At 42.7% G+C, this 12,499-nt stretch overlaps 1 protein-coding gene across 1 annotated transcript; it reads right to left on the bottom strand.

Moving 5' to 3' along the window:
- Positions 1 to 365: 365 nt before the first annotated feature.
- Positions 366 to 11,241, bottom strand: LOC116395948 (1-phosphatidylinositol 4,5-bisphosphate phosphodiesterase zeta-1-like). The gene is made up of 11 exons (XM_031870213.1): positions 11,052 to 11,241; positions 9,483 to 9,684; positions 8,289 to 8,433; positions 7,891 to 8,043; positions 6,505 to 6,693; positions 6,155 to 6,314; positions 5,051 to 5,167; positions 3,531 to 3,703; positions 1,728 to 1,854; positions 746 to 895; positions 366 to 513 (listed from the first exon to the last, which is right to left on the bottom strand). The coding sequence occupies exons 1-11, from the start codon at positions 11,239 to 11,241 to the stop codon at positions 431 to 433; spliced, it is 1,689 nt and encodes a 562-aa protein (XP_031726073.1). The 3' UTR covers positions 366 to 430.
- Positions 11,242 to 12,499: the final 1,258 nt, after the last annotated feature.

Here is a 12,499-nt window from a genome sequence, read left to right as displayed (position 1 = left end):
GTTCTCTTTTTTTGTTAGTACACGGGCTGCAGCATTCTGGATCAACTGGAGAGATTTAAGAGACTTATTTGAGCAGCTTGATAATAAGGAATTGCAGTAATCTAGTCTACGCATGAACTTATTTTTCTGCATCACTTTGAAACGAGATGTGCCTGATTTTTGAAATGTTATGTAGGTGAAAAAAGGCAGTCCTTGAAGTTTGTTTTATCTGGGAGTTAAAAGACAAATCCTGATCAAAGATAACTCCGAGATTCTTTACGGTGCTGCTGGATGTCAGGGAAATGCCATCTAGAGAACCTTTATCATTAGATAATTGATTTCGGAGGTGTTCTGGGCCTAGTAGAATAACTTCAGTTTTGTCTGAGTTTAACATTAGGAAGTTGCAGGTCATCCAGGTTTTTATGTCCTTAAGACATATAGAGAGCTGTTTTTATTCATGCCAAACAAAGACGAAGAGGGAGGCTGGATCCAGGCTGCATCTGTCTCGGAATCGGAGAGGCACCCAGCGGTAGCCTGCAGGTGGAAAAGGAAGGGGGGCGTGAAAAGAAATGTATGTATAGCCGCTAATTACAAGATACGCAGAAGTGAAACTCGAGCACAGAGCAGAGACCGACCTTCAGTAATGCTGACACTGTCTATGAAGGGAAATACAACGATGGTCGCACAATGTCACCTGATGTAATTTGTCTGACTCCCAACTCCCCCCCCCCCCCACTCTGTGGCTCTTTCTGCCTCTGTGGCTCACCTTTCTTCAGGCTGGTGAAGGGCAGGGTGTACTGGCCCACAAAATCGCTGCTGAAGAAGCCGGTCTGCTGACGGACACAGAGGCGGATGAGGCAGAGCTCGGGGACACTGATGCTGAACTTCATGGTAGTATTCCAGTGAGGATTCAGAGCTGTAATGGTAATTAGATTTAATTAATTAAGTCTTAAGTGGATGTGTTAATAGGCAACTGTTTGTCAAAAGGTGTTGTCATCTCTACAGGATGATCAGTGTTGTGTTCAGCTTGTTTCGAAAAGCTGATACTGCAGGGTTTCTTTCTTTCTATTACACAAAGAATCTGACCTGGTGGTGGCACCAGAACTAGAGGAAAAGTCAGACAATTTACAAAGTTATTACAATTCATCCTGGAGGGGACTGAATGTCTCCGAGTCAGTCTGGACCAAAGTGTTGAGCTGACCGACAACTGACATCGATCGAGTAAATAAATGAATATCCGATCCACAGCAGCATCCTATCAGGATGAGATGATGCATGACATGAAGTGCCATTTGTTTGCAATTGTATAGCGACAAATGAAGAGAGCACACGTAGATAACTAAAGAGTCACCTCTGCTGCAGTTTTCAATCCATTTCTGATTCCAAACAATTTTCTCATGTTCCTCTGTTGCATCCAAATTTCCTTCTAAGTCCACATTACTTTGTATTCACCAGTGACCTTATCGGTTTCATAGCGTGAAATGATTTTATGATTTATGCCTATGCATAAGTGTTCTGTACCCTCCAGGACTGTTGGCCCACGATGCCCACACAACTCATTTGAGCTTCGGATAGGATCTCAGAAATTCATGCTTTCTGTAATTCTTAGTTTCTAGAAAATTGAAAGTTAAACTGCTCAGTTAACTCTGACAAAATACATCTTGGAATGATTAAAGTAAAAGTTAGCTGGGCCAGTCAAGCTTTATCTCGAGAACAAGGCCACATGCAATTGGTCTTATAGTACTTACAGTTGTTTTTGACAATATGTGTGTTATTTCTGCACGAGTCAGATGCAATCCCATGAATCTCCACTCTGACAAAGGAGTCCAGAGCTTTGCCACTCCTGGAAAGGGGAAGGTTGGATGCACTAATCACCTGCAGATAGACACACAGAGATGCATTTCTGATGGTCACAAAGGGAGTGTATGAGAATGTAATTGATAACAGGAAATATAAAAGAGAAGAGAAAACCGGAGAGCCAGTAAGAGTAGAGAAAAGAAGAGAGGGGGAGAGGGCTGTAATTACACTAGTCTGGAGAGAGGCAGGCTTATCTGCACTCCTCTCACACTGAGCCGTCCCTTCCCCTGCTCTGATCAAAGACAAACCTGCATGTACTTATCACGACATGCACCGTTTGGCACTGATGGAGCTTTACAGTGTCCGGCCCAAAATTACAGTCTTTCCTTGATAAAGTCATGCTACTGCACGCCCTGCATTATGCTCATTCACTGTAACAATGTATAGAACGTATGCATAGTACGTATAGAACAGTTTGGAGTTGTCATTGCAAGATTCTCTATTGAAAAACAAACCGTTGCTAGTAGTTGACAGTTTTATGCTAAATAGACTCATGAGAGCTCAAGGGGAAATATTGTTTTTCTGAGCAGATGAATAATTTAAAGATTGAAAACTCAACCCTTTCTGAGTTACACTACTCGTGACTCCTATTTCCGCTGAGTTGAGAGCTGAGTCAAGATTGCAGGATTTTCCCTGAAGTGATCAAATAATACAGAATGGTGATGTGAATAAATATAGGTAGGGTGTCTCCCGGGGCACCCAAAAAAACGGAGCGCACCACATTTATATTTCATGCACTGTGCTCGGATGGTGTACTGTGTGTGTGCGTGTGTGTGCATCCTCCTTTAGAAGACAATGTCTGATGTGCTCATCCATCCTCATGAGCTATTGTCTGATCAAGATTCATTTCCTTCATCAGACAACAGCAAAAAACAAGAATTATAGTAGAATTAAATACTGTATTATAGGGCTTTAAAGCAAAGGATATAGCCGGTGTAACAGCAGGTGACATTTAGAACAGCTGCAATACTGACTGAGCTTAATTTAGGAAATAATCCACGACTGAGTCTTTTTGAAAATCATAAACCCATATGCAGTCAGTTTAAATGATTCATTGCTGTTCATAAGACTAAGATGAGAGAGTAAGATGTTCCCTTGTCTACCTCCTCTGCAGTGAGTCCCATGTGATCCCAGGCAATTCCACATATTGTCTTTGCAGTACAAAGCCTACGATATCTCTCTCGAGTCCCACCATTATGTTCTACATAAGAGGAAACTCTTGTATCTCTGTAATTGGACTTAGAAGAGTGAGTCTGTGACATTCGTCCTGATGGCAAAAAGATGTGACTGTTCTCTACAGCTTCATTCATCTTTTGCCGTGTGACTTGGATGCAGTACATTACAAGTGTCCGCTAACAAAAGAATGGAAAATAAAAGGATTCATTAAACGCACCCGGGTCTAATTACATTGGATCACCCGTCTCCTTTCCCTTTACTTTCTGAAGGAGGTAATCTAATTAAACGGAGACTATCTCAGGGAGATTTACGTTGTTGTTGGTTCACAGCATCCGGCAGGAAAGCATGTATCTGGAGGCTAAGAGTAAGATGAGCTCTTCTACACAACCTGTATATTGTGAGGCATAGACAAACTCATGCATGCACATAAAGCACACACACAGCCCTGTAACATTACACCTTAATCCATAAATCCACCCTGAGTGGATTATTCAGCGTTCAGTGGTCCTGAACTGTACCTTGAGCATCAGGGTTGTGGGTTTGACGCTGCGCTGGCTGCAGCTGGGATCAAAGCTCCTCTGACTGGACACGAGCACCGCCGGCTTCAGGACGTATCCACAGCCCCCGTTGTCCTGGAAACGGCCATTATTAAGGTCCATAGGCAAGTCCCGAGTTTGGAAATTGAGAGCCACTGCAACACACCGCGGGACAATGTTTGGAACAATGAAAATGAGGAGCTATAGCTGTGACAACATTTTTTTTTTACAAGAACAAAATTGCGAATGCCGAAAGCTTGTTCAAATAAAACGGGCAGCATGAGATTATCTCCTGCATACCTTCTGTGTTCTAAGGCATCATGTTCATTCTGCAGGAGGGAGATAAATTATATATTGACTTGGAATGTTTCCCAACAATTGCGTACATTGCATCAGGGACACATTCAACAGTGCAAAGCTCTTTGTTGGCATGTGTGCTGCATATATCATGTTTTCAGTTACATTTCAGACATATGAATAGATTGTCAGACAAAAAAGGATGTGTCAGGGTCTGCAATAACAGGGACCAATAATGCAAAACACCTTTCATTTTGTCCTAACCAACACACTGCAATGCATCTTTCTGCTTCTTTTAATATATGTGTATGTCACAGGGTCCCATGTTCTGCTCATCTAACTGTAATTGATCTTTCCAGGCTGCTGCTTTTTTACCGCAGTCCCCTGCAACTGTGAAAAGTGCCGCTCACCATCTGCACAGCTGCCACCGAAGCACATAGACAATCTGCTCAGCCATCGGCAGGGCTTCGTGTCAGAGTCAGTGGCTGGCCGACTGAGTGATGGAGACGGATAAGGAGGATGTGTAAAGACAGACGAAGTGACGGAGCCAGACAGATCAGGGTCGTGACTTTATGTTCACGTATTGCCGGGAGGCGTGACGATGTAAACCTTATGAATGTTTTTTCTGAAGAATAGTTACTCTCCGGAGCAACGGTATAGTGATATGTCAAGCCCAGTCAAGCCCAATGCTCATGCTGGACTAAGAAGTGAAAACGAAAATCTTTTTATAATCTGTGACCCAGACAGGGATGTGGTTAAAAAAGAGAGAGAAAAACATATTTGGGGGGGGGGGGGGGCAACTCGATTTAGAAACTGTGTGATAAGGACCAGGAGAGGACTTGCTCCGGGGAAATCACCGATGAGGTGGTCAGGCTGTGGACTGGAATGAAATGTTCTTTTCACTGCTAATCGACAGGACACTTGGCCAGGTTGTTCCCTCTGAAGTTTGACAATTTCAGTTTCCCAATTGCATTTCTCTCCATTTCAAAAGCTTGTAATGGATTGTGGTGGTTGTTCAGTGTGTGCCGAGAACTACTGACACAAGAAAACCAGAGAAAGCTTCATGTCTTTTTCTGAATTGGTGTTTTGACCAAAATTGAAATATTATTTCAGATTCCTGTGCCTAAATAAGTGTGTGTGTGTGTGTGTGTGTGTGTGTGTGTGTGCGTGCACAGACAGGCGTATACTCGCCCTCTCTGACTCACCGAGCTGTGAGCCGACGTTCCAAAACTCCTGAGGGTTGTAGTTGGTGGAAGTCGTCCTCGTGCCCGCTGGGTAAATCCTGCTGAGGAACTTCTGCGTGTGCTGAACAAAATCTGCTCCTGAGTGAGAGGACGCACAACACTCACAGGTCACATGTCTCCTTTGACTCACACTGGTTAATCAGAAAGTCCACTGATTCAAACTTCACAGATGTCATGGTTGTGATGCTGTACATTTTAGTCTAACTCAGTGTCTGTTTGATGCAGTGATCAAGAAAAACATTTGGGTTTATCTGCAGGGACGTGGTCACTTTTTAATAGTGTCAGATTTCAATGTTCCCGAATGTTTTTTACTGAAGAGTTGCTTTTATTCAAAATATTACCTAAAATAGGATCCTATAGGGAAGATTCACCAATTTCTATGGTATGTTAGTCTAATGTGGAATGTAAATTTCATGACCTGAAAAGGTGAACTGTTTGTCGTGATCACCTTTTGAAGCCTGAATAATTATTTATTCTGGATAGACTACAAAAAGGCTCACAGCTTCAGTCTGTGTGGACTCGTGCCATTGCTGTGTAGTTTCCCTGCAGGGCCCGAGGACGACAAGGGCCGACACACTTTTTACAGTATAGTCGAGACTATACAGCCAAGGCAACAAGCTCATGATGTAGCTGTGTGTCTGGAAAGTGTCACTCCTCCGATTTCATTTCGCTACATCACTGTTTCTTCAATATACTGCCGCCCAGAAGCGCGATGACAGTTTACCTGATTATCAGTTGATTTAAACTTCTGTGGGCTCTTTCCACTTCTCCAACAGTGGTTGGAGGCACATTTCTGGACCTGTGCTGTTGTGCTTTATTCCCTACAAAGTACTCCCCTATGTCGTATATGTCATGTTCAATATGCTTTCGCTATTATGGAGGTTTATGGTGCAAGATGTGATTGCATTTCTCGTCCAACGAGGACCTACTGAGACTTGTCCTTTGAGCTCAGTGTGATTATAAATCATGTGAATCTGCTGGGCTCATCAGAATTAGATTTTGTGATATCTGCAATTATCTGCAATCTCTTCCCACAGTTTCAACTATCCATACATAACATTTTACCAGAGGCTTTGGCTAGCTTGCGAGCTTTCTTCTCTGCCACGGATGTGTTCTCTTTGAAGTTCTGCTTGTCCTTTGAATGTCTGAAGCTGATGAACTTCACAGACCTTGTGTACACAACCAGGTCAGATAGAGCCTCTGCCACCGCCACCTTCTTCCTATGCTTATTACATTTAGGGTGGAGAGAAAGACAAACCAAAAAGAGTGTTCACCAAATAGCAACAAATGCTGTTGAAATTCCAAAGAGCAAAGCTTCACCTTCCTGTCCCATCATCTTGCAGCGTACATTCAACTATATCCGTACAGAATCTCCAAACAGTATAGAAATCTGCTCCTAAATCTAACTGACTTACTTTCTTCTTTGACCTCGCCTTTCTGGGAGACCAGAACTTTGCCTTGTTTTGACGATCCTCTTCCTCCTCCTCCTCATCCTCATCATCATCCTCATCCTCGCCCTCATCTGTGTTCTCCTCTGCCTCTGTCCCTGCTGCGCCTTCAGCCTTTAGTTTTTTATTTTTGACCAGGATCTTATACTTCAGGTCCTGGTATCCCCACAAATGCACAAACATGCATGAATTCACACATGAATAAATGCAAAAGTACCTTCTTCATCATGGCACCTACATTCACCATCGCACAGTTGCATCAGTCAAGCAAACTCTGAGTCGTATGTAGTATTTAAGTAATACTACAGTAATTATAAGCTTCATGGCTTCCTTTGGCACAGCACTCTTTAATTTTTCCTTGCTGTTGCACAAAACTATACAGTCTGGAGAGCTAGATCAGAGGCTTTGCGTCTCTCGCTGTAATTTAGGATTAAAATGTGTCCATGTTTATGGTAAAAAAAGAGTAAGAACTGATTCGAAGCCTTTGATCTAAAGGGTCAGAGTGGAGTATAAGGTAATGAAAAGTTTTTAAAGATTGCATAGTGGTTACACTTTCGTAATTGGATGGTAACTTGGGTGTGAAGCTGCATGGGTGTGACACATGAACACTGATTCAGTATTCAAGTTGCTGGGGGTTAATAGTCAAGATGAAACCATTAGTGCTGAGGCTCCTATCTAAGCCCCCGCTTCCTGAGTCATAAAGATAAAGAACGATATGGGGAAGAAAATCTTATATGCACACTCAAGATAAAACATATCTCATTTCTTGCCATAAATTCCAAAGCAGTAAGAAGTCTGAGGCAGCAAGAAATTCCAGCGAGACAGCACACATCCATCCACTCTCAGAGAAAAAGCCTTCATCCTCCTCGTCATTTTCAATAGAATGTAGAGACGGTGCCAGCGTCTCTCAGGCCAGTCGCTCAGTCGAGGGTTTATGCAGCGCTTTCATTGGAGAAATCAGAACCCAAACAGGGTAATCTAAACGAACAATCAGCTCAAGTGCCTCAGCATGCTTAAAAGGATGGGCACTTCTCAGGATCAACCGCATCACATTTGATTTTGCAAATCTCTGAGAGATTAAAGAGGCTTGCAAATGCAGGCATCCAGTTACACCTCTGTCCCAGTGGAGGAGAGAGGCACAGGAAGCCTCAGAAAGAGACTAATGAGGCCTTTTGTGACGACCGAAAGGTCTCATTTCCTCCTTGCTTTGCTTTGCAATGACAGCCGATGAGGATTTATACATATACAAACACTGTCGTGCCTCTGCCTGCACCGGCAGCTCTAACATTAATCGCAGATCCTGGTTCTGATTCACCACTCAGACAGTCAAAATCTCTCTTTTCTGAGTCTTACATTGGGGCTAGGGAGGTCCCCAGTGGTTGGCTGATCCAAGGGAGATCTCAGCAGCTTTTCCCCCAGGATCGAGATGAGCCACTTGGCCATGACCTCCTGTTGCTCCTTGGAGCAATGGTTTTCAATTGACAGGATCACCGGGTAAGCAGACACCTGTAAAGAAATAATCACATCAAAAATAATCATGATTTAAACTCTATTTCCAGCAATTATCATCATCCTGGATCTACTGCTCTCTCTCTGCAGGCTTTAAATTCTCTCGGCACATCACAGAGAATGGCCTAAATCATAGATAACTTGCAAGCAAAGCATTACGATCATTACGACTCCTGGCGGCTAAGGAGGCAGGAGCGAACACTACTCTAGAATATGTCACGTAACGCACTACAAGCTTTTACCTCAAAGGCATGTTGCTCCACAGTGGCGATGACGTCCTTGAATAGTAACTTCGTGGTTAGGGTGTAGCCATGGTGGACTATGGGCTCCATATCTGGCCCATCCCAGCAGTCAATCTCGATACAACGACAGCCTTCTTTCAGAGCACTGTGCCGCAGAAAGACACACAGATGAGCACATGCAGGCAGACAGAGACACATGCACACACACTGAGCTGTGGCAAGGCTACGATAAGCGCTTATAATGTGCTGCATGAGAAATTAGAAGTGTAGCGTTGACACACAAACTGAGTTCAAGCCATCATAACCACTCCCATACAATTGACACATTACTGTGTATTATATACAGTGTAATGTATGTAATACATGTGAATGATTTATAGAAAACATAGCATTCTACTAATTTAATCCAAATGCTTCTTCTACCTCAGTGAATCTGATCTGCTCCTCAAATGGTGCTGTTACATTTCCACTTGTGCTTTCTTTATCAAATCAAATATGGTCAGATATATATAGTACAGAACGTGTCTTGGTGTTATAAGATATTGCTTTTTTATTCTGTTGTTTTGGTTGTGAAAAAGTGGGGTGGGGCAATTATATATTTTCTTGCAACCTAACAATAGCCTGATTCTAGCTCCATCCATCATGCACAGACATGAGTGTTTCTATGCTAAGCTAAGCTAACAATGACCTGACTCTAGCTCCATCCTTCATGCACAGACATGAGTGTTTCTATGCTAAGCTAAGCTAACGATGACCTGACTCTAGCTCCATTTTTCATCCCTTCCGCTGTCATCAGCCCCTTTTGTAATCACTTTCATGGTCCCATAAAGGGACCACAGCAAATTCCCTGTGCCTCAGCACACGAGTGGGTCAATGAAATGAGAGAATCCTGACAACACACACATATAAGTCTGGGGAAGAGACTTTAGAGAGAAGGTCAAAGTGTATTGAGGGGTGACCAATTTAAATGATGTTTAAATTGGCCTTATCTGGGTTTTCCTGACCCACGTTAAATAGCAGATTAATTAGATATAAAGATTCAGCAGATAAGTTGATGTTGGTTAATTTGCAAGTGTAATTACACCTATGTGCAATTCAGTCATGTGGGGAATTGTTTCCTTGGAAGTGGGGTGTTTTTCTGAAGCGCTGCATCATGAAGAAGACCACAAGCTGTACTGTTTTCACTGTACTTACCAAATATAGGCATTCAGGTGGCTCTTTCCTATTAGCTGATCTCCGGTCAGGTAGGTGTTGTGTGATGACGAGATGAAGTAATTGGTGAGAGGCTGGTCCATGTTTTGGTAAAGAGACGTGTGGGCCTGGTTGAACGCGCAGCAGTCTTTGGACTCCATGTACCTCATGAAACCTCCAAATGTCATGGACCTACTTTCTCTGGCTGGAAGAGGAAGAAGGAGCAGAGTAACACTGTCAGTGACACTCAAAATCAGCATTGGCTATTCTACCAAGTGCTAAACAAAAAAGTTTAAAGAGTGGACTACACTAGCCAACTCAAGCAAAAGCTCTTTTCCTCATGTTAAAAAGTTAAAACAACTCCAGTGAATCCAGGCTCAGAGTCCACAGTCATGCTAGTGGCTCTGTGAGGCTGCATCCTATTGTACCTTACCAATGAGCATGCTATGTTTAGCAGATATTTTAGCTTAGCATGTTAGCATGACAACATTTGCTAATCAGCACTAAACAAATCACAGCTGAGGGTGTTTGAATTGTCATCAGTTTTGCTGGTATTAATTTGGTCATTAACCAACCTGATGATGCCAGGTGAAAAGTCAGGGGATTACCTAAATCATTGGAATTCATCTTTTGGGCAAAATGTCACTGCAATTCATCCAAGAGCTGTTGAGATGTTATTATAGTGACCACCTTTAACTTGCTCCAACAAAATATAGCTACTTCGTAGAGGTTACTGTGTTACTATCATCATTAATATTACATTAAGGATCAAGTCAAGATGAAAGTGACATTTAAAAACACAATAAGTAGGCTAGACTTAGTCTGGGGTTATAAAACTAGTCCAACTGAATAATCAGTCCCAAAGATGAGCAACCTAAACTAGTCACAGCTAACTGGGACACTTGATGGTACTGCTCCATCCTTAACAACATTTCTTTCACCTGTGCCGTTTCCTCTACGACAAGTCAAAATGTCTACTGTGAAAAAGGTGTGTTTTGTCCTCACTGCTAGAGATGTGCTAAACCTAGAGATTAAATCTTGTGAAGCTGCTTTTACATTCAGCAGTTTTGTTTCTGCAAGTATGCTGCTATTAAAAGAAAACAACCTCCTCTCTATTCAGGTAATGTAGTTGCTCAAGTAAATAGTATGCAGAGTAATTCTGCTACAGTACAGGTGTTGGAAAAACTGAAAACTGCTCTTCAGAAGCCTCGCTTACTCAAAGACTATACCATGAAGTGAAAGTAAAGTGAGGACGGACTAGTTGTCAGTCTTGTGTTTTCCCTGTCTTGTGTTTTGCTGTTTGTGAGGGTGCACACTGAGCCCTAGACAACATCTGGTCAATTAGTCCGCTGACGTGCCGTACTCTTATATTTTCCTTCTGTCAATTCAACCCCCCTGCCTTAGAGAACTCACTTTGTCAGCCTGGGACCACCGGAGCTAAAGCCTTGACTTCTGTTTTAACCAAATAAGCATAATTACATGATTAGCCCTTAAAGAGTAAGGGGGTTTTCTTTACCCATAGTAATGAGCAGCAAGCAGCCTGACATGGTACACAGCTCTCTCTTCACTTACCTGTCTCTTCAATCTCATACATAGCAATCAATCTCTCTGCCGTCTCTTCATTGGCTGTGAGCTCCACCTGTTCGAAGTTGAGGAACCTGACGATGGCGCTGGCAGGCAAAATGGTCTGCCCCGAGGCGTAGGACAGGAATAGACGCTGGACTTCAGCTTCCCTGGGACAAGGGGCCTTGCCTTTCTCCATCCTGCCCTGCACACAATCATTATAGCCTCTTAAGCCCTTGTCGCCAATCCTGGGAAGTTAGTCTTAAGTTTCTCTGTGAAACTTCCATCTTGTATAAAATCAACATGCAATTCTGGGAAGAGAATGTGGCTACTAATAATTTATCAAAGGCTTGTGTATGTCTGCGAGGCTGAATATCCGTCATGATAGTGTTAGAAGGAAGAAAGCGTTGAATTTAGGTCCTTTCAAAGCGCAGTGCTTCAGATTATTCTTTACGTTGTCATCTTGTAGATATTTCAAACACTTTCAAAGACACAGCACATCACTTGCTCTCTAAAAATATACAGGAAAGAGTGAATAAAATGTCAACTCGGAGATGTATCCCCACTTTTACCTGAGCTCACTGTTGAAATACTACTTTTTCAAACTCAGCATGAGAGAGAATAAAAGAGAAGTCAGGGTCTTTCACTCTGCACAAAGTTCTCCCATCCTCTCACACAGCATACTCCTCTCCTTTGTGCATCTTACATCTATCAAATACGAAGGCAACTCTGTGTGACTTTCTCATTTTAATCCCTCTCCTCTCCTTGTCATTCCTCTCAGTCAGTGAGACCAAAGTGTCTGTGACTTTTCCTAGCTGTGTGTGTGTGTGTGTGTGTGTGTGTGTGTGTGTGTGTGTGTCTCCCTCCATACCTTTTGTCTCTCAGACATATGCCTGTGCCAGTGTTGTCACTGGGTACCCTGCAGTGGGCCGGCCCCCCGTTGCATCTGTCGCCTCAGCGTGAGCAGCATAAAGCAACCAGCTCTGCTATCATTTTCATTAACCATTTATGCCGTTGCAGCAACTGTTTCTAAACCAGAAGATCCCATTTAAAGCGTTGTATTATGTCTAATAATTGGCTATTAACTCAAGAAAAGTCACCAAATCTGACATAAAGACATGGATAAACTTGAATCCCACATTTACTACACCAATATTCAACCATTGTCAATGAGGAGCGAATCAGCTAGCATGTTACACAGATAGATAACTATAACTATAGATAGATGCAACTCCAGTGGGAATGAGTCAAGTATTTCCTGGAAACTCAATGAGATACAGCGTAAACAGCAGCCTACCTCAGATATTGATGGTCTCTGGGTCCCTGTAGTATAGATATTTAGGAACAAGACATCCGGTATAAAATCGATCCAAACTGTGTGATTTTTCAGCAGGTTTCTGGGGAAGTACACAAAGTTGTTGCCATAGTTACAAAACATTCACACAGCATAACACAGT

Source organism: Anarrhichthys ocellatus, unplaced genomic scaffold (assembly GCF_004355925.1).
Source record: "Anarrhichthys ocellatus isolate YVR2014 unplaced genomic scaffold, GSC_Weel_1.0 scaffold2, whole genome shotgun sequence".
In the NCBI taxonomy this organism is placed as follows: domain Eukaryota; kingdom Metazoa; phylum Chordata; class Actinopteri; order Perciformes; family Anarhichadidae; genus Anarrhichthys; species Anarrhichthys ocellatus.
The sequence above is the reverse complement of the archived record's forward strand: the minus strand, read 5'-3'. Positions and strand labels throughout refer to the sequence as shown.